The sequence below is a fragment of the Opisthocomus hoazin genome, chromosome W, assembly GCF_030867145.1.
Source record: "Opisthocomus hoazin isolate bOpiHoa1 chromosome W, bOpiHoa1.hap1, whole genome shotgun sequence".
Classification (NCBI taxonomy): Eukaryota; Metazoa; Chordata; class Aves; order Opisthocomiformes; family Opisthocomidae; genus Opisthocomus; species Opisthocomus hoazin.
Window position 1 is genome coordinate 49,538,630 of NC_134453.1, and position 27,103 is coordinate 49,565,732.

The window sequence follows — 27,103 nt, forward strand, 5'->3', positions numbered from 1 at the left end:
CCCGGGGTGCATTAAACACAGCATAACCAGCCGGGCAAAAAAGTGGATGATCCCACTGTATTTAGTGTTGGTGAGGCCTCACCTTGAGTACTGTGTGCAGTTCTGAGCCCCACAATTTAAGAAGGAACTGAACGTACTTGAATGCATCCAGAGGAGGGCAGCAAAGCTGGTGACAGGGCTGGAAGGAATGTCCTATGAGGAGCTGCTGAGGACTCTGGGTTTGTCTAGTTTGGAGAAAAGGAGGCTGAGTGGCGACCTCACTGCTCTCTACAGCTTCCTGAGGAGGGGATGTGGAGAGGGAGGTGCTGATCTCTTCTCCCTGGGATCCAGTAATAGGACATATGGGAATGGTTCAAAGTTGCACCAGAGGAGGTTCAGACTTGACATTAGGAAACATTTCTCTACCAAGAGGGTGGTCAAACCTGAAACAGGCTTCCTAGAGACGTGGTTGATCCCCCATGCCTGTCAGAGTTTAAAAGGCATATGGACAATAACCTTAATAATATGCTTTCACTTTTGGTCAGCCCTGAATTGGTCAGGCAGTTGGACCAGATGATCGTTGTAGGACCCTTCCAACTGAACTATTCTATTCTATTCTATTCTATTCTATTCTATTCTATTCTATTCTATTCTATTCTATTCTATTCTATTCTATTCTATTCTATTCTATTCCGTTCTATTCTATTCTATTCTGTTCTGTTCCGTTCTGTTCTGTTCTATATTTCTGCCAAGAAAGCTAATGGGATCCTGGGGTGCATTAAGAAGAGTGTGGCCAGCAGGTCGAGGGAGGTTCTCCTCCCCCTCTACACTGCCCTAGTGAGGCCTCATCTGGAGTACTCTGTCCAGTTCTGGGCTCCCCAATTCAAGAAAGATGAGGAGCTACTGGAGAGAGTCCAGCGGAGGGCTACGAGGATGGTGAGGGGACTGGAGCATCTCACCTACGAGGAGAGGCTGAGGGAGCTAGGCTTGTTCAGCCTGAAGAAGAGAAGGCTGAGAGGGGACCTAATATATGCTTACAAATATCTGAAGGGTCGGTGTCAAGAGGATGGGGCCAAGCTCTTTTCAGTGGTGCCCAGTGACAGGACAAGGGGCAATGGGCACAAACTGAGGCACAGGAAGTTCCGTCTGAACATGAGGAAGAACTTCTTCCCTCTGAGGGTGACGGAGCACTGGAACAGGCTGCCCAGGGAGGTTGTGGAGTCTCCTTCTCTGGAGATATTCAAGACCCGCCTGGACAAGGTCCTGTGCAGCCTGCTATAGGTGACCCTGCTTCGGCAGGAGGGTTGGACTAGATGACCCACAGAGGTCCCTTCCAACCCCTACCATTCTGTGATTCTGTGATGTCTGGGGCTACAGGGAATGTCTGAGGCTTCTCACTGAGGATGGGGCAGAGGAAAATTGTCTCCTTGCCTACACGAGGTGTGCACTGGTTGAGGAGCTATGTTACCAGGTTAAAGGAGCTGCAGGAGGTCAGACAACTGCACAGGATCAGAGACTATGAGAAAAAGATTAACAGGATCTTCTCAGAGATCCTGCAGAGACAAGAGCCCAAACTCCCAATTGTACTGTAGGAGGGGCAACCAGTGTCTATTTTATCAAGTTGGGAAATGGAGACTACCAAGATGGTAAAGGCTGGAAGCTTGTGATATCTGGCACTGGGAGGACGACTCCTGCTTCACCAGCAGATCTGCAATTACAGAATAGGTTCTATAGTTCTGCATCTGTTTGCAGATGAGGGGCTGGTAGCTCTGTCCAATGAAGCATCAGAGCTGGCTGCACCTGAACCATGCAACAGCACCAGGGGGAAGTGGTGAGTGATACTAGTGGGAGACTCCCTTCTGCAGGGTAGATGCCAACCTGACCAGCTGTACAGGGAGGTTTGCTGCTTGCCAGGAGCTCAGATCCAGGATGTTAATGAGAGACTGCCAAGGCTTGCCCAGCCCTTGGACTATTATCCCCTGCTGCTCATCCACACAGGAATCATTCTGTGATACTGACAGAAATGCTGCTTTTCTAACACAAGGGTTCATAAATATTTTTTATATCATGCTTTCTTTCCCACATACTTTTAATTACAGAACAGTAACAACTTCACCCAATTTAAGGGTGTCACTCACAGTGCTATCAATGCCTATGTTAAACAAGCACCTGGATCTCTCTTCTTTGGGGGGAAGGGGGATGGACACGGGATGGGGAGACAGAACAAGAGGTTGTAGTGAGGCAGGTGTTGGTCTCATCTCCCAGGTAACTAGCGATAGGAGAAGAGGCAATGGCCTCAAGTTGCATCAGGGGAGGTTTAGATTAGATATTAGGAAAAATTTCTTCACTGAAAGAGTGGTCAGGCATTGGAACAGGCTGCCCAGGGAGGTGGTGGAGTCACCATCCCTGGAGGTGTTTAAAAAACGTGTAGATGTGGCACTTCAGGATATGGTTTAGCAGGCATGGTGCTGTTGGGTGGATGGTTGGACTTGATGATCTTAGAGGTCTTATCCAACCTATGATTCTATGATTCGATGACAGTTCTCCCCCCAGAAGCTACAGAAAACATGTACATGCATTTGTCAGTCTAGGATGCCAGTAAAAAAAAAATCCAATAAACCTCATTTCTTTGTGGCAAGCCATGAATAAATATGATTAAAGGTATTCTAAAGCTTCCTAGCTGTAGGCAAAGAACTTGATTATTTATTATGACCATGCATTTCTTATGGGTCACATCAGATAAGGAGTGATTTCCTCAACCCATTTCAAGCATATCACACTGATGTGAAGACTATGTTCATAGACTGAAATTGCAAAACACAAATAAGAAAAAAAATCTAACTTTAAAATTGGTTTGTGATAACTGTTCAACACTAGAAATGAAATAACTCTCAGTCAAATGAGTCACAGTACTATTTAAAAATAAGGTAGTTACATGGAAGGCTAATGAAAAATACATTTTCCTCTTTATGGCTTTTTTAATTTCATGGATTTGACAGGACTGCATAAGTGGTGGGCATCTTTTGCTTGGTGTGCATTTCCCCTAAACACAACAAAAAGAGAACTTGAATTTAACATGATATAAAAATGGGACTTTTTATAGTCACGGGCAATGGCAAAAAGTTTGGGTGATAGAAAATACCTAAATCCTGAGAAAGAGAAAAATGAGGCTTGAAATCACATTGAGTGTGCTCTCCTTCAATGTCAACCACCATAAAAAACAGTCATGCTAGTCTGCGCTTCTGTTGAAAACAAACCATAACTTACTTGTGCCTGAAAGCAGAGACAAAGGAGCAATACTGGCAGCTGTACTTGTCTTCCTGGGTAAACATGGCCAGAGCCAAGTGACTCCTCTCATGAGATCGCAGACCCTGCATAGACATCAAGACCCGGTCACACTGGCTGCAGTGGTAGCCCCCAGGCCTGGTTTCATCTTCCAAGGATGCTCCAGATTCAGCTTCTGTAAATTCCACAGTGCCAGGGTCTTTGGCTCCCTCAAAACCCTCCAAAGTTGTGCTTGTAGAATCTTCAGCTTCCTGCTAAAAAACACATACCCCCCCCCAAAGCCATCAATTCTCTCTCCCTTCTGCCCCTCAGTCTCTCCTACGTATTAATTTTAATATCTAGGTTTCCCACCGCATTCACTTTCTAAAGGTATCCCTACCATATTACACTAATGACTTTCTGTATAAACAGAGCCTAGTCTTTAATTATACATATATACACACACATTAAAAAACAAACAACCCCATCTCTTAGTCCTTTTCCTAAGTGTTAATTAGCATAACATGCATTTTGCAGCAACATGAAAACTGAAAATTATATTTATATCGTGTTTTTGGGGTCTTGGATTTTAGTTTTTGTTCCCTGATCTTTAGTATCTACTTGCTCAAAAGATGGTATTGACCCCACATAAACTTTACTTGAGAAGCAGGGAAAGAGCAGGAATCATTTGATAGAAGGGAAGCATCCCATTCTGTCAGCAGTATTGGATAAGCTAAAGGAAGGTCAGTAGAAGGACAACGAAGCTCTTAGGTAGAACCCTTTAGACTCTGAAGGACTCAGCTACTTTACACAGCACACACATAATGTTATGAAATAGGCACGTTTTAGGTCACATTCTGAGGACTGCAGAATGAGATTTTGCCAAGTATTCGCTGCAGCAAGAAAAGGAGAACTGCATAACTGGTTCCTGCAACCTTACCGCACCTGAACTCCCCCTGCTGATATCCTGTAAAGCTGGCTGTGGAGCACAGCCTGTCCTCAGAGACATTCTAGGTGGTCTCCACTTGCATAGGGAGGAAACAGCATCACATTTACAATTAACCACTTGAATTGGACCCCTGGCTCAGCTGGCTATTTGAATATGTGTTTGCAGTACTATAATTTCACTTTTGCATTTGGATTGGAGAAAAAAAATAAAAACCCCTACACTTTAAGGGTCTAAGAAAGCAGAAAATTAGCCCAGAACAGCTGAGGGAAATAAGAAATGAGAATTAAATAGTTTTTGTGCCCCAGATGTAGACCAGAAGAAAGTCAAAACATCTTAAAGTAAATAAGATGTGCTGCAGAAACCTGAAGAACTAGATAAGAATGTCATGCTTAACTGTTCAGAATATCCAATCCAAAACCCATTTGACTCATGGGAGTCCTCTACATGCTTTCAGTTAGGCCTTAATATCAAACAAAAAATGCTGTCAACTCACAGAATTCTCACCTTTACGGTAGTTGACACAGAAGAAACATTCCCATACTGGACATGCTTACGGAGATGATTACAGATGGCTCGAAGCGTTGGATGAACTTCCACACAAAATTTACATTTATAGCCAACAACTTTCCTCTCCTTAAGTTTTGAAGCGTCTTCTAAGTGTCCAAAAGCCTGTTGAAGCATATGAGTATTAATCAGGTATACTAATGTAATAATGAAACGTGCTTCTGATATCTCACTTTTAGGAATATACCCAGACTAGATTTTGCACCTTAAGGGAAACTGTATTTAGTGTACACATGCATATTGGATCTGGCCAAGATTGAGTTAATTTTCCCCATAGCAGCCCTCATAGTGCTGTGCTTTGTATTGGTAGCTAGAAAGGTGTTGATAACACACCAGTGTTTTGGCTACTGCTGAGCAGTGCTCCAACAGCATCAAGGCTGTCACTCCAACATTCCCCCCCCCTCGCTCCCAAAGGCCAGTTGGCTGGGGGCAGGTAGGATTTTGGGAGGGGACACAGCCAGGACAGCTGACCCAAATTGACCAAAGGGATATGCTATACCATATGACATCGTGCTCAGAAATAAAAGCTAAGAGAAAGGAGGGGGGGAATTTGTTTTTACGACATTTGTCTTCCAGAGCAACTACTTCCCAGGAAACGGCTGGACATCACCTGCTGATAGGAAGTAGAGAATAAAGCTTTTATTTTCCTTTGCTTCCACATGTGGCTTTTGCTTTATTAAATTGCCTTTATCTTCACCCACGATTTTTTTTCCACCTTATTTTCTTCCCCATGAGGAGGGGGAGCGATAGAGTGGCTTGGTGGGCACCTGGCATCCAGCCAAGGTCAACCCACTACAACATGCTATTTTGCAAAACTTCAACCTCAATTTGCACTGACTTCTATTAAAGCACTCAAAATAGGTGGGACAGGATGTGCACAGGAGTTTCTGCATAGTAGTAGTCCCCTATAAGACCATTTATTGTTAACATACAAGACCAAGCCATGCTCTTTAACAGTTTCCCACCCTGCACAACTGTATGCTTTACTTTTTTCAATGGAGTGACTACATCAGTGGACAAGGGAAGAGCTACGGATGTCATCTATCTGGACTTCTGTAAGGCCTTTGACACGGTCTCCCACAACATCCTTCTCTCTAAAACAGAGAGATACGGATTTGATGGGTAGACTGGATGGTAACATCCAGAGGGTAGTGGTCAACAGCTCAATGTCTAGATGGATATTGGTGACAAGTGGTGTCCCTCAGGGGTCTGTATTGGGACCAGCACTGTTTAATATCTTCATCAATGACACAGCGGGATTCAGTGCACCCTCAGCAAGTTTGCAGATGACACCAAGCTGAGTGGAGTGGTTGACACGCCTGAGGGATGGGACACCATCCAAAGAGACCTGGACAAGCTTGAGAAGTGGGCCTGTGTGAACCTCATGAGGTTCAACAAGTCAAAGTGCAAGGTCCTGCACATGGGTCGGGGCAACCCCCGCTATCAATACAGGGCTGGGGGATGAAGGGCTTGAGAGCAGCCCTACCAAGAAGGACTTGGGGGTACTGCTGGATTAAAAGCTGGATATGAGCCGACAATGAGCACTCGCAGTCCAGAAGGCCAACCATATCCTGGGCTGCATCAGAAGAATCATGGCCAGCAGGTCGAGGGAGGTGATTCTGCCCTTCTACTCTGTTCTGGTGAGACCTCACCTGGAGTCCCAAGTCCAGCTCTGGAGCCCTCAGCACAGGAAAGACATGGACCTGTTGGAGTAGGTCCAGAGAAGCGCCAAAAAATGATCAGATGGATGGAACACCTCTCCTGTGAGGAAAGGCTGAGAGAATTGGGGCTGTTCAGCCTAAGGAAGAGAAGGCTCCATGGAGACCTTATTGCGGCCTTTCAGTACTTAAAGGGGGCTTATAAGAAAGATGGGGACAAACTTTTTAGCAGGGCCTGTTGCGATAGGACAAGGAGTAATGGTTTTAAGCTAAAAGAGGTTAGATCCAGACTAGATATAAGGAACACTTATACAAACACTGGAACAGTTTGCCCAGAGAGTTGGTAGATGCCCCCTCCCTAGAAACATTCAAGGTCAGGTTGGACGGGGCTCTGAGCAACCTGATCTAGCTGAAGATGTCCCTGCTTGTTGCAGGGGGATTAGACTAGATGACCTTTAAAGGTCCCTTCCAACCCAAACTATTCTATGTTTCCACAGCAAGTAGAGTTACTCCAGATGGGGAGAAGGGTACAGGAAAGAGTAGTAGAATTGGGTCTTCTGTTCACAGGAACACTTCCCCAAAGTTTGAAGTTATTGGATAGATGTACATAAACATCAGGTTATTTATCAGAAAATGTACTGAAATAGATAAGCTTGAGAAGGAAATTGGTGTGTTATTTCAATTTGATGAGCAGTAGAATGGGACATTAGCTAAAAAATCTATGAGAAAGCAAACAGCAGCTTTGCAACAGAAGAATAAATGTCTGATACATATAGCCATCCATAAGGGTGGGGGGAAAGAAGAAAGATAGGGAAAATCCTGAAGGAAACAGTTGGAAGAAGCAGAGCTTCCCATGGAGCCTAGGAATAGGTGAAGAATGAAGGAAATTAAAGTAGAATATGTAACCGACTTATAGAGCCCATTGACACACTGAGTCACTCAGTAAGCTGCGTTCATTTGGCTGTCAAAGAGAACATGCAAGTGGATATTAGTAATAAGGAGCCTCTTGGGGTACAGAACAGCTTTTGGTTTGTTTTTCTCCCTAGGGAGAGGAAGCAGAGGATGAGAGCAGACACACAGATCCTTACCCTCTCTTGTTTGAAATCTGTAAAAGCACCATCTGCATATTTCTGCTTGCTCAAAAGCTGTTTCCTCCTCTCTTGACGTTTGGCACGCTTCTGGAATTCTTCATTGTGACTATTTAAGTGTGAGGTCAGCTCTGCCATGCTATGCAATTTAGTATCACAGTGCTTGCACTGGTAGACAGCATTATGAGAGCGGGTGCCACTTCCCAGTATGGTAAAGTCTCTCTTCAAATCCTTACTGTGGTGATCAGTGTAATGCATGCACAGCAACTCTGCTGTGCTGAAGGATAGCTTGAAACATTTTATGCATCTGAAGGGAAGCCACTCAGTTTCTTGAGTCTCACTCTCCACCTCAGGCTTTTCAAAGTCATTCCTTTCCTCAGATGGAGTCGACTTTTCATGTTCATCAGCATACACAGCAGTGAAGTAACACCCCAGCTTACTCGCATGCTGCTTCTTAGGGAAAACACCAGGGTGACGCTTCATGTAGTGGGAAACAATACCTTTTCTGCTAAAAGACTGAAAGGAACAAAGTGAGCATTTCTTCTTTTCCACAGCCCTCCTCAGCTCCTCACTTAACGGAGGAGTGTCATCTTTGGGAGCAGATGGAACGATCACTTTATTGGGTTTGTCGCTTACTGTCCTGGAGGCTGCTAAACAATGAGTGTAGTAAGCATCAATGTCATGCCTTTTCTGGTAGTGTGCTGCAAGCCCTTTGCGGATAGGGTTGGTGTAGGAACATAAAGCACACTTGAAGAGGTTGTTCTTGCCTTCTGGTTGTGCCCGAACATTATTGTGTTTGATGCGGTAGTGCCTGGCTATGCCCTTCCGGGTAGAACAGAAGTATTTGCAGAGCTGACACCGGAACACAGTGTGAGACACTAAGTGAGAACTGGAGAAATGAGGTGCTGAGATAGACACTTCTCCAACACCATCAGCAGCAATTTCTGGGGAGGCCTTGATTTCAGTTACCATGTCTGGCTCCACTGAGGCAGGCACCTTTGGTGGTGACTGAGCAAAAAAATCAAATTCAGGTTGATTATGGTATTTCTCATAGTGAATTTTGAGCTTCTCCAGTGTGCCATGGGTGTAAGGGCATAGTTTGCACCGGTATGCACCATAGCCTTGCTTGAAAATCCTACTCGTCTCTTCTACGTCATTCTGGGCAAAGTCATTCAACTGTTCCACATCACGCGCAAAGTCTTCAGCAGTGACCTTTACTGATGGGTGCCGTTTCTGATAATGTGTGAGGACACCATGAATGCGTGTGTTAATGTATGGGCAATGTCTGCACTTGTACACAGCCCCTGGGTTAATGTCTATGTCCTGTGCAAAGTCAGCAGCTTTCACTTTCATGCCAGGATGCTTTTTGCCGTAATGTGTCAGGAGGCCATGCAAGTTATTGTACTCAGACTGGCAAACTGTACACTGATATGGAGTGGAGGAGATGGCAGGGTTTGCAGAAGCCAGTTGAATAGTTTTTTCCTGGGAAAGGCTGCAGTCCTCCACATCCTGGTCCATCTGTGATTTTACATGGTTTTCAGAATTAATCCTGGCCCTAACTTCATCAAGCTGTGTGCCAATTTTCTCAGTAGCATCTTTCTCCTTAATGATATCTAACAATACAGATTCATCCCCATTCATAGCCCAAGGGTGAAAAGCCTGGTAGTGATTAGTAATATCCCAAATAGAAGATGCTTCAAAAATGCAGTCTCTGCATTTATAGGTCTTTGCCTCTGTTGGCATCACTAGGGTAGGAGGGGAAGGATCCGGACCTGCCCAGAGTTTAGTTGCCATATATGTATAGTCAACATAATGTTCAGGATGTCTCCTTTGGTAATGCACAAGCAAACCACTCGGTTCCGTATGTGAGTAAATGCACCATTCACAGTGATAACCAGCTTCTATCAAGCCATCCAAAAATGCCCATCTCAGAATGGACATGACCGTGGCCTTCAGATTCGGGTGGTCTTTCTTAATATGCTTCCTCAACGCATAGAAGTAAGGTGATGTGTAGCTACACTGCCTGCATTTGAGGGCTCTCAGCTTTGTCTTGTCCTGTTCAGTGCTGGAGGTGTGAACAGGCAACCTGTCAGATGATTTCTTCTGGTTACGATCACAAAGGCTTCTAACGGTGGCTGTATGCTGCCTAATCACATCTGCGTTGGCTTTGAAATCACGATGCTTCTTTTGATAATGAATGAGCACACCTTTCACAGTCCGGTTTCCATAATCACAGTGCTGGCAGAAGAACATTTCATTCTCAAGGGGATTCACAGAGCTCTCAGAACTGGCCCGGCTCAACTGCTGCACTGACACTGGCATTTTCTGAATCCCAGGTGGCAGCTCACCAGCCTTCATCGTTGCCGCTGTAGGGGGTGCCTGCCTGATGTACTTGGCAGTGACCTTTATTTCCGGATGCCTTTTCTGGTAGTGGACAAGCACTCCCACAACTGAACGGTTGCTGTATGAACAGTGTTTGCAATAGTAGAGTTCAGGAACAAGGTCTGGTGGCAGTGGTGACTGAGAAACCAAGTTGGACAGTTTTGAGGAGACAGACACCCCCATCTCAAAAGACATTTGAGCCAGGGCAGACCCCCTCTCAACAGAAGCTATATGCATGGTCTTCTGAATTCTGAAATATGATGCTTTTTCTTCAGGGTGTTTTTTCTGGTAATGCACCAGAACTGAATGCATATTAGGGCTTGCAAATGAGCACACATCACAGTCATAAACAATCACAGAATTGACCGAAGGTGCCTTCTGATTTTCACATTCAGGACTAAAACTCTTTGTGGCACTTTTGTTAAAACTTGCTGGCACAGTAGTCCCATGAGCCACAGGGGTGGAGGTTGCCATAGTTTTTGGAGCAGAATTCAAGATCTCTCTCAGTGTCTGAGACCCTGTGTTTAGCCCCTCTTGCTTCTCAGCAACATAGCTTGAAAATATCATTGCATTGTTAATTTTCACTGTTGGATGCATTCTTTGGTAATGCGGCATCAGGCTTCTAACATTTGGACTAGTGTAGGAACAGAAGCGACAGCGGTAGATCAGATCAGAGTGATCAGAGTTCAATACATTCATAGCTTCAGGGTGATGCTCTCCATAGTGTTGCTGCAGGTCTTCAAAGTTTGTATAGTCAATATAACACTCAAGGCATCTGTATACTGCACTGTGATCGTTGGGATCCAAGATATACCTAAAGCTGAATTTTATGTAGGGGTGCATCCGTTGGTAGTGGGTGCTAACACTCCTGGCAGATTTGTTGCTAAAATCGCAGTGTTTACAATAGTAAAGCCTGCCAGAATTGTTAATCTCCACATTTTCGTTGTTCTGATCAGGGCCATACATATTTGGCTGGCTTGCCAGAACAGAGGCATTAGAGCTCTGTTGATCTTTCATGTTAATGGAAGAAAAATAATCTTCCTCATCTTCAGATAAAGTGAGCTCAATCTCTGCTCCATTGGTGGAATTATAATCATGATGCATGTTTCTGAAGTTTGCATCCTTCTGAGAATCATTGGTCTCTCTTCCCCACGTTTGCTGGGGTGCATAAGAACTAGAAACCTCCACTATTGGTTCTGTTTGTTCTTCTTCTCTGTCTAATTCCACTTCTATCTCCACCTCGTCTTCCTCCTCTTCCTCCTCATCCTCTATATTTATCACAGCATCTTCTTGCTGTTTGTTTTGGTTTATTTTGCTCTGCAGGTTGCTTGCTATTTCATCAATTCTAGTTCTTTTCTTCACTGGTGAGAGATCCAAAGGGCAGTCGTTTAACACCTTCCGAGTGACCTTAGCAACAAAGTTATTTTTAGATGAGAGACCAAGAATTGAAGTCTGGCTTTTCTTCACTATGCTGACAGAGGTGAGAGCATCTGCCTCACTCTCTTGTGGCATGTTGGATGGCAGTCCATCATATTTTGGTAAGTTGTCACAAAATGAGTGCTTGTGCTGCTGATGAACTCTGAGGCCTTTCAAAGTAGTGGTAGAATAGTTACACATTGTGCACTTATAAGGATGCTGTGAATGGGGCTGAGGCAACTGCTGCTGTTGCTGCTGCTGCACTGTTTCCATCATCCCAACTGACTTACTTCCATTTATATTTCCACTTTCATAAGAAACCATGTTGTCATTCAAAGAGAAGACAATGTTTTCACTCTGAGAATTCACAGTATCCCAGTCTGATGTTGTACTTGCATGACATTGCCTATGAGCTCCAAGCTTTAACAAACTCTTACAGGTGAAAGGACATTCATTGCATTTGTATACAGTTGTCTTCCCAGACAGGTGGATATTCTCAATGTGACGGGAGATGCTTCGGCGGTGCATTGTGAGGAAAGGGCAAAAAGGACATTGGAACCTGTTCATGTATCTTCTAAAGGGAATCCCTTTTGTTTCCAACAGCTTGTTGCCATCAGATTCCATCAGTTGCTCTGCAGATATTCCTGAAGTCTGGTAGTCCACAGAGTTCAAGCCATTCTCGCTGTCCACTTCATTTAGCTCTTCATCTGAGCTGGAGTCATTTAGCATACTGTTTGTTTCCAAGTCAGCAGAAGAACTTGTCACGTCAGCAACTCCATAGCGAGATCTGTCAGACAAATTAACTGTGCCCGAGTTGTGGGGTAATTTAGACTTTGTTTGAGGATAAGACACAGAAGAAAACTTAGAGGATATAGAAGAGTTGGGCCTGATAAGGGAATTGCCCGTATAGCTTCTGAAGTTTGAGATATCAGCATTCAACATATCACGTCCTGTCATATTCATAGAAATATAATTAGAGTTTGAGGAGGCATTCTGGGCACTCTTACTCTGCACATCAGGCTCACTGGTTCTGTCTTGTTCCTGCCTCAAACTTGACAGTATTTTTACCATGCTGCGGTGCTTCTTCATCATATGGTCACACCAGCGCTCCCTTCGAGGTGTCTGGTAACTGCACCATTCACAGCAAAAGTTGCCTCTGGACTTTGTTAGAGGCTTAACCATGGACTCCAAAATGCTCCGTTCTACCACCTCTGCAGGCAATTCCTTGCATGGTTCCTGCACTGGCACAGAGGCAGATGTCAATTCAGATACAGCAGAGGTAGCAGTAGGAGTTACGCTCTCCTTAAGATTGTTTTTGTGATACATTTTCTGGTGTTTAATAATCCTTGCGCGCCTTGGTGATTTGTAGGTACAGAACTGGCAAGAGAAAACTTTGCCAAACCCCTCATGCATCATGATGTTGTAATTTAAGGATCCAGCAGTGTGTGACCCTACTGAGCTCCCCCCAACTTGTGCTCCATGAACCTTGCGAGTGTGCTCTACGAGGAGGTTTTTAGATCGGAAGTAACGCACGCAAAATTTGCACTGGAAAAACTTGTTGGTTGGTTTAGGATCTGGAGCCATATGTTGACCATAAAAACTTTGGTTCTGGCTGTAATAATTTCCAGTCCCCATCTGAGTTGTTGTATTTTGCCCTAAAACAAGAATTAAAAAGTAAATATGTAAATAAATAAAATTAGACAGGTTCCCCCCATCTACCCTGTTTGCATATGAATACACACACACTGAACACATTAATCACACCAGGATTCTCTCACTTATTTATGATCAGACCTGTGCATATGAGAATGGTCAGAAAACTAACAAATGGTACATAACTTGGGTAGACAGTTTCCAAAATAAGCTTCTTGAAATAAAAAGGTACACTAATAAAGTTCAAAACTCTTCTAGAGCTCATGGTGGTGTAAAGCAAGGAAAAGAAACAATATGAAGAAGCATGTGAAAAATAGCAAGACGACAAATCCATACACGTTTTCATTTACAGAAAAAATATGGCTGTAACTAAACATCATTCACTTCACTACCATAGTGATAACGATAACAGTTTTTAAAAATCATACTGAAACATACCAATTAAAATGCACTGAAATGTCACATGTGAGATAGGGGCTTAGGGTTGAAGTTTACCTGCTATTTCATCTGCAATTGTAAATTCATCCTTTACAGAAGAAAATTCAATCTCAGTCTGGTTGCTAGCATTCATGGAGCCAGACCTTGGCTGGCTAGGGTTTTCTTCAGAGACATCTGTTGGCTGCAGAAAAGCAGTATGAACATCCTGAATGTGAGCTTTTAGGTCTTCATAGGATGGAGCTCGGAAATCACAGCCATCACACTGCAGCACCTCCATGGTTCAGGAATGTTCTTTTGCATTAGAAAATTCTGCAAGAAAAACAAGGAAAGGAGAAGGAAAGAGGCAGGGGTTTGTTTTGTTTCGTTTTTCCCTGTTTGGTTGGTTTTGGTAGTTTTTTGGTTTGTTTTTATAAAAATGCCATTCAGCGAATTCTGAAAATACATTAACACCGTGCTTCCTATCACGACTTAATGATTTCCAGAAATTCCATAATTTCTGCAGCCTAAAACTCAACATTTGAGAGGCATCAAGGCAATTTTGATTCAAAGAAAGCTCTATCTAGGTAACTTGCAGGTGGCTGTTATCAATGCTACAGTCAACCTTCTGACAAATTACTACTGTTTCAATGGACTTTGTCTTCCAGACTTTTCCATTACTCAGGAGAGAGCTGTTGTTAGGAAGTTTGTCTCATTCAGAGACTAGCAGCTATATGCTAGAGGAACAACCACATTACTCCCAAACATTCATGCACTGAAACTTACAAACAGAGGATAGTGGTTTCTGCTTCTATAAGACCCACTCTAACCTTCTTGGAAGCTGAGAAAGTTCTGCCAGTTTCATTACCAGTGATTAAAAAAACCCTTAAAATGTAAATACTTGTCTTTCTTTTCAAAATCCTAGAATTCCTGACTTCAGTGGAAAACATAAGCATAATTACAAAGTGAGATCTAAATATGTGTATCCAGAATAGAATGCTGTGCATTGGAATTAATTCCACCAAACACCAAGAACATCATCACTCTTTGTTACAATTCTTACAGAGTTCCATTATGATCTGTCATTGAGGACATATGTTTGGTGATACGATAGGAGTCTGAGGAAGGGATAGGCAGTAAGAAGAATAGGAATACTGCAAAAGTACAATACAACAGTGATCTTCCCTAAACACTTCATGACATCATTGATTAATCCCAAACCTCTGTATACTGCAATGTACAAAGTAACAAAATTTGGGAAGATCGAGTTCAGTAAGTGACCAATTAATCCTGCATCACAGAACACTGTGGAGGAATTTATTGCTAGACTCTTAGCTTATGTACTGGCATAAACGAGAGGACACACAAAATACAAGAAATTCAAAAGGCTTGAGACCCTCCTGCCCTGTACAGCAATTGGGCACAAAAGCAACCTATTATTTTAAAGTAATAACTCATTTATTAAGTTTCTCACACATTGCACCGGGCCAAGATAACCTAGGAGTTCCAGAGGTCCAAGATGCAATAGCAGACAAAAACATTTTATTGTGAAAATTCCATGTATTTACTGTAGAATGTAAAACTACTTCTATAGCAAAATGAAAACCTGCCGCAGGCAAAACGGTCTCAACTCAAGGAATTTTACTTCATTTAGTTTATTGGCAACTAACATGAACTTTTAATTACTGATTTGGATATTGAGAAAGAAAGAAAACAAACAGTGAAACAAGTAGGGAAACACCTTTCCTCCCCCTTCCCCAGGGTCAACAATAAGTCAGACACTTATCTACCACCCCTCCCTTAGTCTCAACTCCCCTTGGTTTTACCACACATTACACCCAATCAGTTCCAATCCCTTCAGCAAGGTGACAGGCAGCACAGGTTAGGGTCAGCACATAATGGTTTCTTCCTACCCCTCCTTATTTCTTACTCATCTTCCTCCACTACTCCTTGCTGCTTACTGTTCTGCTCCAGTATGGGTTCCACCATGGGCCACAGTCACTTTTGAGGGTGTCACTGCTCCTGTGTGGAGCACCTCCTTCAAGAACGCCCTATTGGCAACCGCCCTTTCTTAAATACGTTTGAGCAGAGGCATCATATGCTCCTCTGATTCTTTCAAAGCTTGGCTCGCAATGGGTTCTTTCCATTTGTTTCAGAACTGGCTGGAACTGGCTGTTCATGGCCTCCTCCCACATTGCAGTCCCTTGCTACCAAAATGCAGCCATTTATGTCCAATATAAAACCCAAAAACACTAGGGCATGAAGAGAGGACACTGCATAAAATAATGCTTTGTCTTATAGCTTGCTAAAATAAACTTCTGGCAAGTCTATTTCTGGACAGTGAGCACACAGACACTCCACATGTTTAATCTACATTACTGTGCTCACTGCAATATGTGTCCCCCACCACCTCCAACATCAACAAAAAAAAACAACCAAAAAAAGCACAAACGGTGCAACAGCTTCTTTTCAGCTAGCAAAGCTGCAATAAGATACTCGAGCTTTTATTTGCAAGCACCAGTTCAAACACTGTGGAAGAGGTTACTATCTGTTCTGAGACCAAATTACAGTAGTGAGTGAAGCCCCACTCCATGTCTCCTTTGGCACAGTCCATTAGACCTGAAAACATTTTTTTTTTCCATGGAGCAAATGACTCCTGCATTTAGACCACAGAAAAGCAGATAATCCATTTTTCACTATCTGTTCCCCAAGCTTAGTCTTCTCATCTCAAACAAACAAGCCACAGCTCTGTTGAATGTGTTTATCACACTTTCAAGAAGTATGAGCCCCTGCGCCACTGAAGCTTTAAGACTCACTAAACTGCCCTGCTCCTCTGAGCTTTGGGAGCAGCTATTTTAGCTCAGACAACTGAACTCAGTGGCTCATAGATTCTTGCCTGTGCATAACATGGCCTCACTTATCTCTCAGATTCATCTCGGGTATACAAGATATACTCCCCTGTGGGATTTCTGGAAGAACAGGGACATATTGTGAGCAACCCAGACACTCTGAATATGGACTTGATCGGTCTGTAGCAGCACAGGCCTCAAGGCCATGGAGAGGCCAGCTGTGGATAAACAGATGCCTCAAGGCTGGCTGTGGGTAAACAGGTGTTCTATTAATAGATGCTTTATGAATAGTGACCAATCATAACCGAGTGCTGTACCGAGTGCTGTCTATATAATCCAGATTCTCTGCTAATAAAGTGGACTGTTATGGATCATATTGGTCGAGTCCTTGATCCCGCCACAACACTCCCCTGCCAGATTCCAAAGTCTAATGACCTTTGTTAGTCACCAGCCAGCCTGTCTGCATCAGCAAACCCCGGCAGGAGATACACCTTTCAACACAAAGGCCGTGACTTTTAAAAGAGGTTCCCTGAAAGCTCCATTTTGGGGGGGGGAAATCTCTCCTCTTTAAGCTTCGGCCCCTTGAGAAACAACAAAAAAAACTTTCTGTGTATCTTTAGGGAAACTTTAAGCCAGTTTACAAAATAAGAATCAGGAGAGAGAAAAAAAAGAAACTGAGGTATTTAAAAGGATAAACATAACCACTTCAGCCTGGCACAATAAGAGTTAAAGAAAAACAACCATCGCTAGTGTATACTGTTAACATTCTTTAATGTTCTGACACTGTGGAGACAACAGCCAGCAACCTCGAGGATAACCAGAAAAATTTCTAACCCTTCTGCTACAAAGTAAAATAAAGAGTTGAGAGACCAGTAATAGCTACTGATTATAAAAAAAGAACCTTTCTAATGAGTTCTAGCTTTAATGTCACAACAATCTCTCCCACAAAGGCAGCACAGAATCATAGAAGAGGTTAATCTTACAGCAGCTAAGAGCAACAAATATTAAGTACAGCTGAATAGCCTTCAATTTCATGTTTTTACAAGCACCACATTGAAATCAGGATGAAGCATTTTGTAAGGAATTCTACTTAAATATTTTGATACCTGTGAATGTAACAAATGTAATGCTCAGAATCATTGCACAACCAAAGCAAGTCTTGGTTCTTTGTGAATAATTGGGATGGTTGTAAAATAAGAGACTCCTGAATAATCCCTTTAGGCCTTGGGAGAACAGGTATGCAAACTAGAGAGATAAGGAGGCTGCAGGATAATCTGAAGACCCTGCCGATCACCGAGAGACACCAAACAAACATATGTGAAGGACATTACCATATACTAATGAGTTCTAGGTAAAACTATGATAAGCATTTCTTGCACATGTAATGAATGTGTACATTAACATAGCACAAATACCTAGTACCTGTGTCCCTTTGGTGCGCACGTTTGGAGGAGAAATCCCCCATGTGCCCCGGTGCCGTAATAAAGAATGCCTGCTTAGTAGCCTTCCGACTATTGAGTCTTCAACTCCGGCTTTTCACAGCATCAATTTGCACATTTTTCCATAACATTCAGATATTGCTCAAAGGAGGAACAAACACAGAAACTGTTAGTTGAGCTACACTATCAAAAAAAACCTGAAACACATGTGCCTTTCTCTCTTTTTTTCTCCCCTCTTTTTGTCCATGTGGCATATAGAACTGAGAATGGTGGCATATTTTCAGATAAATTGTTAGAATCTGAACTATCATCTAGAGTGGTTTGCTGCCTGCCGAGGGGCCTGGATCCAGGATATTGTGGAGAGATACATGGAGATACTGTGTCTAGTTGTGTTACATGAACTAAGTTGTGCTGAGACACTGCTGCTAGAGACATCCATTGTATAGCCCTACCCTTGCTGGTTTAAAGACAGACAAGAAGTTAATGTTATCTAAAGAGAAAATATTTTTATGGATTCAAAATATGCTTTTGCAATTGCCCATGCTCATAGGGAAATTTGGAAAGAAAGAAGACTTTTAAGCAGAACAATCCAAAAGTGGAAAAGAAAACAGTTAGCTTGGATGTTTAAAAAGTCTAATCACTAGAGAAATATCTGAATCCTATGTGTTAGTTGTGTGTATATTTTAGCTCATTGCACACCGGGTAACGGATACACTTTTGGACAACATTTGGGCTTCGGCCCTTCTAATTTTCTCCCTGCATAACCTCATGACATCCTCCTCCTGAGTTGCCTGCCCCTTCTCCCAAAGGTCATAAACTCTCTTTTTTTTCCTGAGTTCCAGCAAAAGCTCTCTGTTTAGCCAGGCCGGTCTTCTTTCCCACTGGCTCATCTTTCGACACATGGGGACAGCCTGCTCCTGCACCTTTTAAGATTTCCTTCTTGAAGAATGTCCAGCCTTCCTGGACTCCTTTGCCCTTCAGGACTGCCTCCCAAAGGACTCTATCAGCCAGGCACCTAAACAGGCCAAAGTCTGCCCTCTGGAAGTCCAAGGTGGTAGTTCTGCTGACCACCCTCCTTACTTCTCTGAGAAGCAAAAAGTCTATCATTTCATGACTGCTGTGCCCAAGATGGCCTCCGACCATCACATCACCCACAAGTCCTATTCTGTTTTCAAACAACAGGTCCAGCGGGGCGCCTTCCCTAGTTGGCTCCCTCACCAACTGTGTCAGGAAGCTATCTTCCACACGCTCCAGGAACCTCCTAGACTGTTTCCTCTCTGCTGTGTTGTGTTTCCATCAGACATCTGGGAAAGTTGAACTCCCCATGAGAACAAGGGCTAGTGATTGTGAGACTTCTCCCAGCTGCTTACAGAATATTTAATCTGTCTCTTCATCCTGGTTGGATGGTCTGTAACAGACTCCCACCATGATATCTGCCTTGTTGGCCTTTCTCCTGATTCTTGCCCATAAACACTCGACCTTTCATCACCATCGTCAAGCTCTAGACAGTCAAAAATCTCACTAGCATGCAGGACTACCCCATCGCCTCTCAGTCCTTGCCTATCCCTTCTGAAGAGTTTATAGCCATCCATTGCAGCACTCCAGTTGTGTGAGTCACACCACCATGTTTCCGTGATGGCAACTAGATCATAGTTTTCCCACTGCACAATGGCTTCCAGCTCCTCCTGTTTGTTGCTCGTGCTGCGTGCATTGATGTAGATGTACTTCAGTTGGCTTCATTAAGGGTGTATGCACCTGCTGCAGTGTGGTCTTCTCCATGGTCTGCAGATTGGATATCTGCTCCACCTTGGACCTCCATGGGAGTTAATTTTCCCCTTAGCAACCCTCATAGTGCCGTGCTTTGTATTGGTAGCTAAAAAGGTGTTGATAACACACCAGTGTTTTGGCTACTGCTGAGCAGTGCTCCAACAGCATCAAGGCTGTCGCTCCAACATTCCCGCCCCCCACCTTCCCCCAACAGAAGGCTGGGGGTGGACAGAATTTTGTGAAGGGACATAGTCGGGACAGCTGACCCAAAACTGACCAAGGGGATATTCCATACCATATGACATCATGTTCAGCAATAAAAGCTAAGAGAAAGAAGGAGGAACGGGGGGGCATTTGTTTTCAGGACATTTGTCTTCCAGAGCAACTGCTACGTGTACTGAAGTCCTGCTTCCTAGGAAGTGGACAGACATTGCCTGCTGATTGGAGGTAGAAAATAAATCTTTTGTTTTCCTTTGCTTCTGCATGCGGCCTTTTGCTTTATTAAACTGTCTTTATCTCAATCCATGATCTTTCCCATCTTATTTTCTCCACACACACCCCCCCCCCCCCCAACATGCTGGGGAGGGGAGTGATAGGGTGGCTTGGGGGGCATCTGGCATCCAGCAAAGTTGAACCCACCAAAGGAGACAAAGAGCAAGATTTGCACATTTGTGCACTGAGATGTGCTAAGGTCATGCTGCCTATGCATTTCAGCTACTTAAATAAAACTTGCATTGCCTAATCAATGTCATTTCCAACTAGTACTAACAGCAAAATTTGGGCGAAGACTGGAAGTGGCATGGGGTGGTGGGACACTGGAACACATTGTCCAGAGAAGCTGTTGATGCCCTATCCTTAGAAGTATTCAAAGTAAGGTTGGATGGGGCTTTGAGCAACCTGGTCTAGGGTGGTTGGACTAGATGATGTTTAAATGGCCCTTCCAAATGAAATCATTCTATTGCAGCAGGACAGCTATGACTTCGTCGCCATCACAGAAACATGGTAGGACAACTCTCATGACTGGAGTGCTGAGATGGATGGCTATAAGCTCTTCAGGAGGCACAGGCGAAGAAAGAGAGGCAGTGGGGTGGCTCTGTATGTTAGGGACTGCTTCAATTGTACAGAGTTCAATAATTGTGATGACAAGGTCGAATGCTTATGGGTAAAGATGAGGGGGAAAGCCAGCAAGGCAGACATCCTGCTGGGAGTCTGTTATAGACCACCCAACCAGGATGAAGAGGCAGATGAAGTTTTCTACAAGAGGCTGACAGAAGTCTCACAATCGCTAGCCCTCGTTCTCGTGGGGGACTTCAACTTACTGGACATCTGCTGGAAATACAACACAGCAGAGAGGAAACAGTCTAGGAGGTTCCTGGAGTGTGTCCTGACACAGTTGGTAAGTGAGCTACCAGGGGAGGTGCCTCACTAGACCTGCTGTTTACTAACAGAGAAAGACTAGTGGGAGATGTGGTGGTCGGAGGCTGTCTTGGGCTTAGCGACCATGAAATGACAGAGTTCTTGATTCTTGGTGAAGTAAAGAGGGGGGCCAGCAAAACCGCCACCATGGACTTTCTGAGGGCAGACTTTGGCCTGTTCAGGATGCTGGTTGAAAGGGTCCCCTGGGAGAGAGTCCTGAAGGGCAAAGGGGTCCAGGAAGGCTGGACATTCTTCAAGGAGGTAGTCTTAAAGGCACAGGAGCAGGCTGTCCCCATGTGCCGCAAGACAAACCGGTGGGGAAGACAACTGGCCTGGCTGAACAGGGAGCTCCTGCTGGGACTCAGGAAAAAAAGGAGGGTCTGCCACCTATGAAAGAAAGGGCAGGTGACTCAGGAGGAGTACAAGGGTCTCATTAGGTCATGCAGAGAGGAAATTAGAAAGGCAAAAGCCCAGCTAGAACTCAGGCTGGCCACTGTTGTAAGGGACAACAAAAAATGTTTTTACAAATACATTAGCAACAAAAAGAGGGCCAAGGAGAATCTCCATCCCTTATTGGATGTGGAGGGGGGGAACACTGCCAACAAGGATGAGGAAAAGGCTGAGGTACTTAATGCCTTCTTCGCCTCAGTCTTTAATAGTCAGACTGGTTATTCCCAGGGTAGTCAGCCCCCAGTGCTGGAAGACAGTGAAGGAGAGTGGAACAAACCTCCCATAATCCAGGGGGAAGCAGTTAACGACCTGCTACACAACCTGGACACTTACAAGTCTATGGGGCCAGACGGGATCCACCCAAGAGTGCTGAGGAAACTGGCGGAGGAGCTGGCCAAGACACTCTCCATCATCTGTCAGCAGTCCTGGCTAACAGGGGAGGTCCCAGATGACTGGAGGATTGCCAATGTAACAGCCATCTACAAGAAAGGCTGGAAGGAGGATCCCAGGAACTACAGGCCTGTCAGCCTGACGTTGGTACCGGGGAAGATTATGGAGTGATTCATCTTGAGTGCACTCACCGCGCATGTGAAGGACAAGCAGGGGATCAGGCCCAGCCAGCATGGGTTCATGAAAGGCAGGTCCTGCTTGACCAACCTGATCTCCTTCTATGACCAGGTGACCCACCTAGTGGATGAGGGAAAGGCTGTGGATGTTGTCTACCTGGACTTTAGTAAGGCTTTTGACACTGTTCCCCACGGCATCCTCCTGGAGAAACTACCTGCTCATGGTTTGCATGGGTGTACTCTTCGCTGAGTAAAAAACTGGCTGAATCATAGAATCATAGAATGGTAAGGGTTGGAAGGGACCTTAAAGATCATCTGGTTCCAAGCCCCCTGCCAGGAGCAGGGACATCTTCCACTAGACCAAGTTGCTCAGAGCTCCATCCAACCTGGCCTTGAAGTCTTCCAGGGAGGGGGCAGCCACAGCTTCTCTGGGCAATCTGTTCCAGTGTTTCACCACCCTCATGGTGAAAAATGTCTTCCTAATATCTAATCTAAATCTGCCCTCTTTTAGTTTACAGCCATTCCCCCTTGTCCTATCACTACACACCCTTGTGAAAAGCCCCTCTCCATCCTTCCTGTAGGCCCCCTTCAGGTACTGGAAGGCTGCTATAAGCTCACCCCAGAGCCTTCTCTTCTCCAGGCTGAACAGCCCCAACTCCCTCAGCCTGTCCTCGTAGGAGAGGTACTCCATCCCGCTGATCATCTTCATGGCTCTCCTCTGGACCCGCTCCAACACATCCATGTCCTTCTTATGCTGGGGGCTCAAGAGCTGGACGCAGGACTCCAGGTGGGGTCTCATGAGAGCGGAGTAAAGGGGCAGAATGCCCTCCCTCGACCTGCTGGCCATGATTCTTATGATGCAGCCCAGGATACGGTTGGCCTTCTGGGCTGCAAGCGCACATTGTTGGCTCATGTTGAGCTTCTCATCCACCAGTACCCCCAAGTCCTTCTCCTCAGGGCTGCTCTCGAGCCACTCTCCACCCAGCCTGTACTTGTGTTTCGCATTGCCCCGACCCAGGTGTAGGACCTTGCACTTGGCCTTGTTGAAATTCATGCGGTTCACGTGGGCCCACCTCTCCAGCCTGTCCAGGTCTCTCTGAATGGCATCCCTTCCCTCCAGCATATGAACCACACCACACAGCTTGGTGTCATCGGCAAACTTGCTGAGGGTGCACTCAGTCCCACTGTCCATGTCACCAACAAAGATATTAAACAGCACCAGCCCCAGTACCGACCCCTGAGGCACACCGCTCGTCACTGCTCTCCACCTGGACATCAAGCCATTGTCTGCAACTCTTTGAGTGTGTCCATCGAGCCAGTTCCTTATCCAATGAGTGGTCCATCAAATCCATGTCCTTCCAATTTAGAGACAAGGACATCATGCGGGACAGTGTCGAATGCCTTGCACAAGTCCAGGTAGACGATGTCAGTTGTCTGCCCTTTGTCCACCAACGCTGTAACCCCATCATAGAAGGCCACCAAGTTGGTCAGGCACGATTTGCCCTTGGTGAAGCCATGTTGGCTGTCCCCAATCACCTCCTTGTTATCCATGTGCCTTAGCATGGTTTCGAGGCGGATCTGCTCCATGATATTGCCAGGCACAGAGGTGAGGCTGACTGGCCTGTAGTTCCCGGGTCTTCCTTTTTTCCCTTTATAAAGATGTGGGTGATGTTGCCCCTTCTCCAGTCAGTGGGGACCTCCCCAGACCGCCATGAATGGCTGAGCTGAGAGAGTGGTGGTGAATGGAGTTAAATCCAGCTGGCGGCCACTCACGAGTGGTGTTCCCCAGGACTCAGTTTTGGGTCTGGTCTTGTTTAACATCTTTATCAATGATCTGTATGAGGGGATCGAGTGCTCCCTCAGTAAGTTTGCAGGTGACACCAAGTTGGGTGGGAGTGTCGATCTGCTTGAGAGTAGAAAGGCTCTGCAGAGGGATCTGGACAGGCTGGATTGATGGGCTGAGGCCAGCTGTATGAGGTTCAACAAGGCCAAATGCCGGGTCCTGCACTTGGGTCACAACAACCCCATGCAATGCTACAGGCTTGGGGAAGAGTGGCTGGAAAGCTGCATGGAGGAAAAGGATCTTGGGGTGTTGGTCAACAGCTGGCTGAACACAAGCCAGCAGTGTGCCCAGGTGGCCAAGAAGGCAAATGGCATCCTGGCTTGTATCAGGAATAGTGTGGCCAGCAGGAGTAGGGAGGTGATCGTGCCCCTGTACTCGGCCCTGATGAGGCCGCACCTTGAGTACTGTGTTCACTTTTGGGCCCCTCACTACAAGAAGGACATTGAGTTGCTGGACTGTGTCCAGAGAAGAGCAACGAGGCTGGTGAGGGGTCTAGAGAACAAATCTTATGAGGAGCGGCTGAGGGAACTGGGGTTGTTTAGTGTGAAGAGAAGGCTGAGGGGGGACCTTATCGCTCTCTACAACTACCTGAAAGGAGGTTGTAGTGAGACAGGTGTTAGTCTCTTCTCCCAGATAACTAGCAACCGGAGGAGAGGCAATGGCCTCAAGTTGCGTCAGGGGAGGTTTAGATTAGATATTAGGAAAAATTTCTTTACTGAAAGAGTGGTCAGACATTGGAATAGGCTGCCCAGGGAAGTGGTGAAGTCACCATCCTTGGAGGCATTCAAAAATCATGTAGATGTGGCACTTCAGTATATGGTTTAGTAGGCATGGTGCTGTTGGGTTGATGGTTGGACTTGATGATCTTAGAGGTCTTTTCCAACCTTAATGATTGTATGATTCTATGATTATTTTATTATTTGCCCACTGACTTGTTGCAAAATAGTGTGCATGATGTGATGTACAGGAGGGGTACGTGATGCATAAGAATGATAGGGAAGTTCACAAAGATTAAGCAGAAAACAAAGGACTGACTATCAGAAGCCTCGGACTAGAATGCACCAAAGGACATGTAACAAGCACATCCTAAAGAAGTGCAGATAAACCAGCAGACACCAAGATTCGGAGGAATCCACAAACTTCTCAGTGAGCCAATTCATGACCATATATGGGAGGAAAGACTCAGAATTCATTGAAAGGGCACTAAGAAGTACCAATTCTGCAGCCACCAGGGACCACCAGAGACCATCGAGGACCCCATGGAAGCCCCACAGAGACCCAGGCTGCATGCGTAATGTCTATGGAAATATGATAATTAGGTCCAGGAAACAGAATATGTATGAACATTCCGGGAAACTTCATGCACATGTATTTAACAGGGTGATATAAGCTTGGGGTGAGGCAACATACGGCATGCACATTAGGAGGAGCGATTCACTGTGCATCCAGTGCTGTAATAAAAAATGCCTGCTTTTTAATGCTACATTGGTGTCAAGAAGTTTTACTCCTGATTTCAGTGACAGACTCACTGGTAGAACAGCAGCCAGCATCTTTGCCCCAAGTATGAGAATATACACTTCTGCAGCATTTGACAAATTGCTTTTAACATTTATCTCACACCAGTGATTATCACTAGACTGCAAAAAAACCTCCTCACTCCCAAAAGATCCTCTCCCGCTGTGCCATTGCAAGGCCTCGGTCCATTTGGGACAGTGATAGCAATCTGCTGGTCACAGCTTTGCTGAACATTGATATCCCTGAATGGAAGGAACACCACTTTGACATTAACATTTACATGTTGTCCAAAACACTTTACTTTGTCCCAGTTTTTAATTTCATATATACACACACTGAAATACAATACATTGGGAAGAAATAAGAACCTTGCTTCTTTCTCCTCCCCCTCAACTTGTTTTCACCCACTTGCTCCTTTCAAGAAACTCTTTTTTCTATAATTTTTAACAAGCCTAGATATAAAATATTTAAAATAAGGCAAGTATATTGGATCAACTGTCATCATTTACACAATACACAGATACACATATCTAGCAGAAACTAAATGGAACATCCACAGTGCACTTCAAGAAAAAGTCCTGTGTATAAAATAAGCATGTTTTTTTTTTTTATGTAGGAAACAAACCAACGCTCTGTTAACCTTGCATCTCATCTCTCAAATAGTTAGCATACTAAACTTGTGGCTGCTACTCTTTCCCCTATTGCAGCATTCAAATTAGAAAGAGATCTATTATTAACGCTGAGTTATATCAAAAGTGGCAAGATGTTAAGGCTTCCAATGGTGTTCTTCCATCCCAGCTCATTACTTCTGGCCTTAAGTAAGCTCTTTGAGGGTTAATCACCAAGATACAATTTCTTTTTCTTCCTCCTGAGAAATTCCAAACAGGAAATGGATCACAAAGAAGGAAAAAAAAATACTTTAAAAAAGCTACAGTCCTTACATGTAGACACTAGAAATATATTGTGGCTATTTTCCTCTTTTTACAAATTCATTGTATAACATCTTATTTTTCCTGTCATTATAAATACTTCAGAATTTCAAGCATATGAACCAAAGTAGTAAGCAAAAATAAATTAAAAATTAAGAAATGGTTTTCTATTGTCTTAGGCTTACTTTCACTTTGAGAATAGCAGGACTACATTGGTTTCATTCTCAAAACATGGGTAAAAGTTGGGAAATTGAAAATTAATGGCAGTTTTCCAAAAACTTTATTCCTGGTAATATGTATAAATAATTGAACTTCATATGAGGAAAATTACCTGTTACAAGGAGGGTTAAGATCAAGACTAGCTTATCAAGAGAGAAGTACTCCCCCCCTCCAACTCAGAATATATTGTTCTTACTTACTCCTTAACCCTATGAACTAAAGAAATAGCTTCTTGTAATTTACAAATGGATCATTAATGATCTTAGCCACCTCACGCCATCACCAACTTCAAACCTGGCTCTCATGTTTTACTTAAATTCTCTGAAGAAGAAAGGCACATCATTATGGAAAAGAAAATTATGGGACAGTGAACTTCAGAGAAAGGCCTTGGATTAAGTTTCCTTAACCTTAGGAAATGCATAATCTGGAGATTAACCCCAAAACCTTGATATTTTTAAGGCAGAAAAAGTAAAAAATCCACCACAGTTCCCCAAAGAGTGATTAGTCTTAAAGCAAGGTAAATACAGGAAGAGATTTTCAGTTTTCCAGGCCTAAGAAGAGAGGCTGAAACAATGAGTCCCAGGAAGACGGACTTTTTGGAAAGCTCACATGAATATGCTTACTTGACAATGGGAACTTCTCAAAAGGTGGGGGGGGAAGCCCCAAAAATACATCAAGGTATTTAGATAAATTCAAAAAAAGACAAAGGGTCCAAAGGCAGGAAAACCCTAAACTTGAGCAGG

General features: G+C 44.3%; 1 protein-coding gene across 8 annotated transcripts in view; it reads right to left on the minus strand.

The window, feature by feature from the left end:
- Positions 1-27,103, minus strand: part of LOC142365621 (zinc finger protein 462-like) — a 153,086-nt gene that overhangs the window by 66,298 nt on the left and 59,685 nt on the right. For 6 of the 8 annotated variants that reach the window (XM_075446582.1, XM_075446580.1, XM_075446585.1 and 3 more), the window contains exons 2-5: positions 13,449-13,700; positions 7,503-12,955; positions 4,697-4,861; positions 3,247-3,518 (exon numbers count right to left, since the gene is read on the minus strand). In XM_075446582.1, the coding sequence (XP_075302697.1) occupies positions 3,247-3,518; positions 4,697-4,861; positions 7,503-12,955; positions 13,449-13,668 (6,110 nt within the window). In that variant the 5' untranslated portion in view covers positions 13,669-13,700. The remainder of the gene's footprint in view (positions 1-3,246; positions 3,519-4,696; positions 4,862-7,502; positions 12,956-13,448; positions 13,701-27,103) is intronic. The other 2 variants (XM_075446583.1, XM_075446581.1) reach the window with 2 other exon arrangements.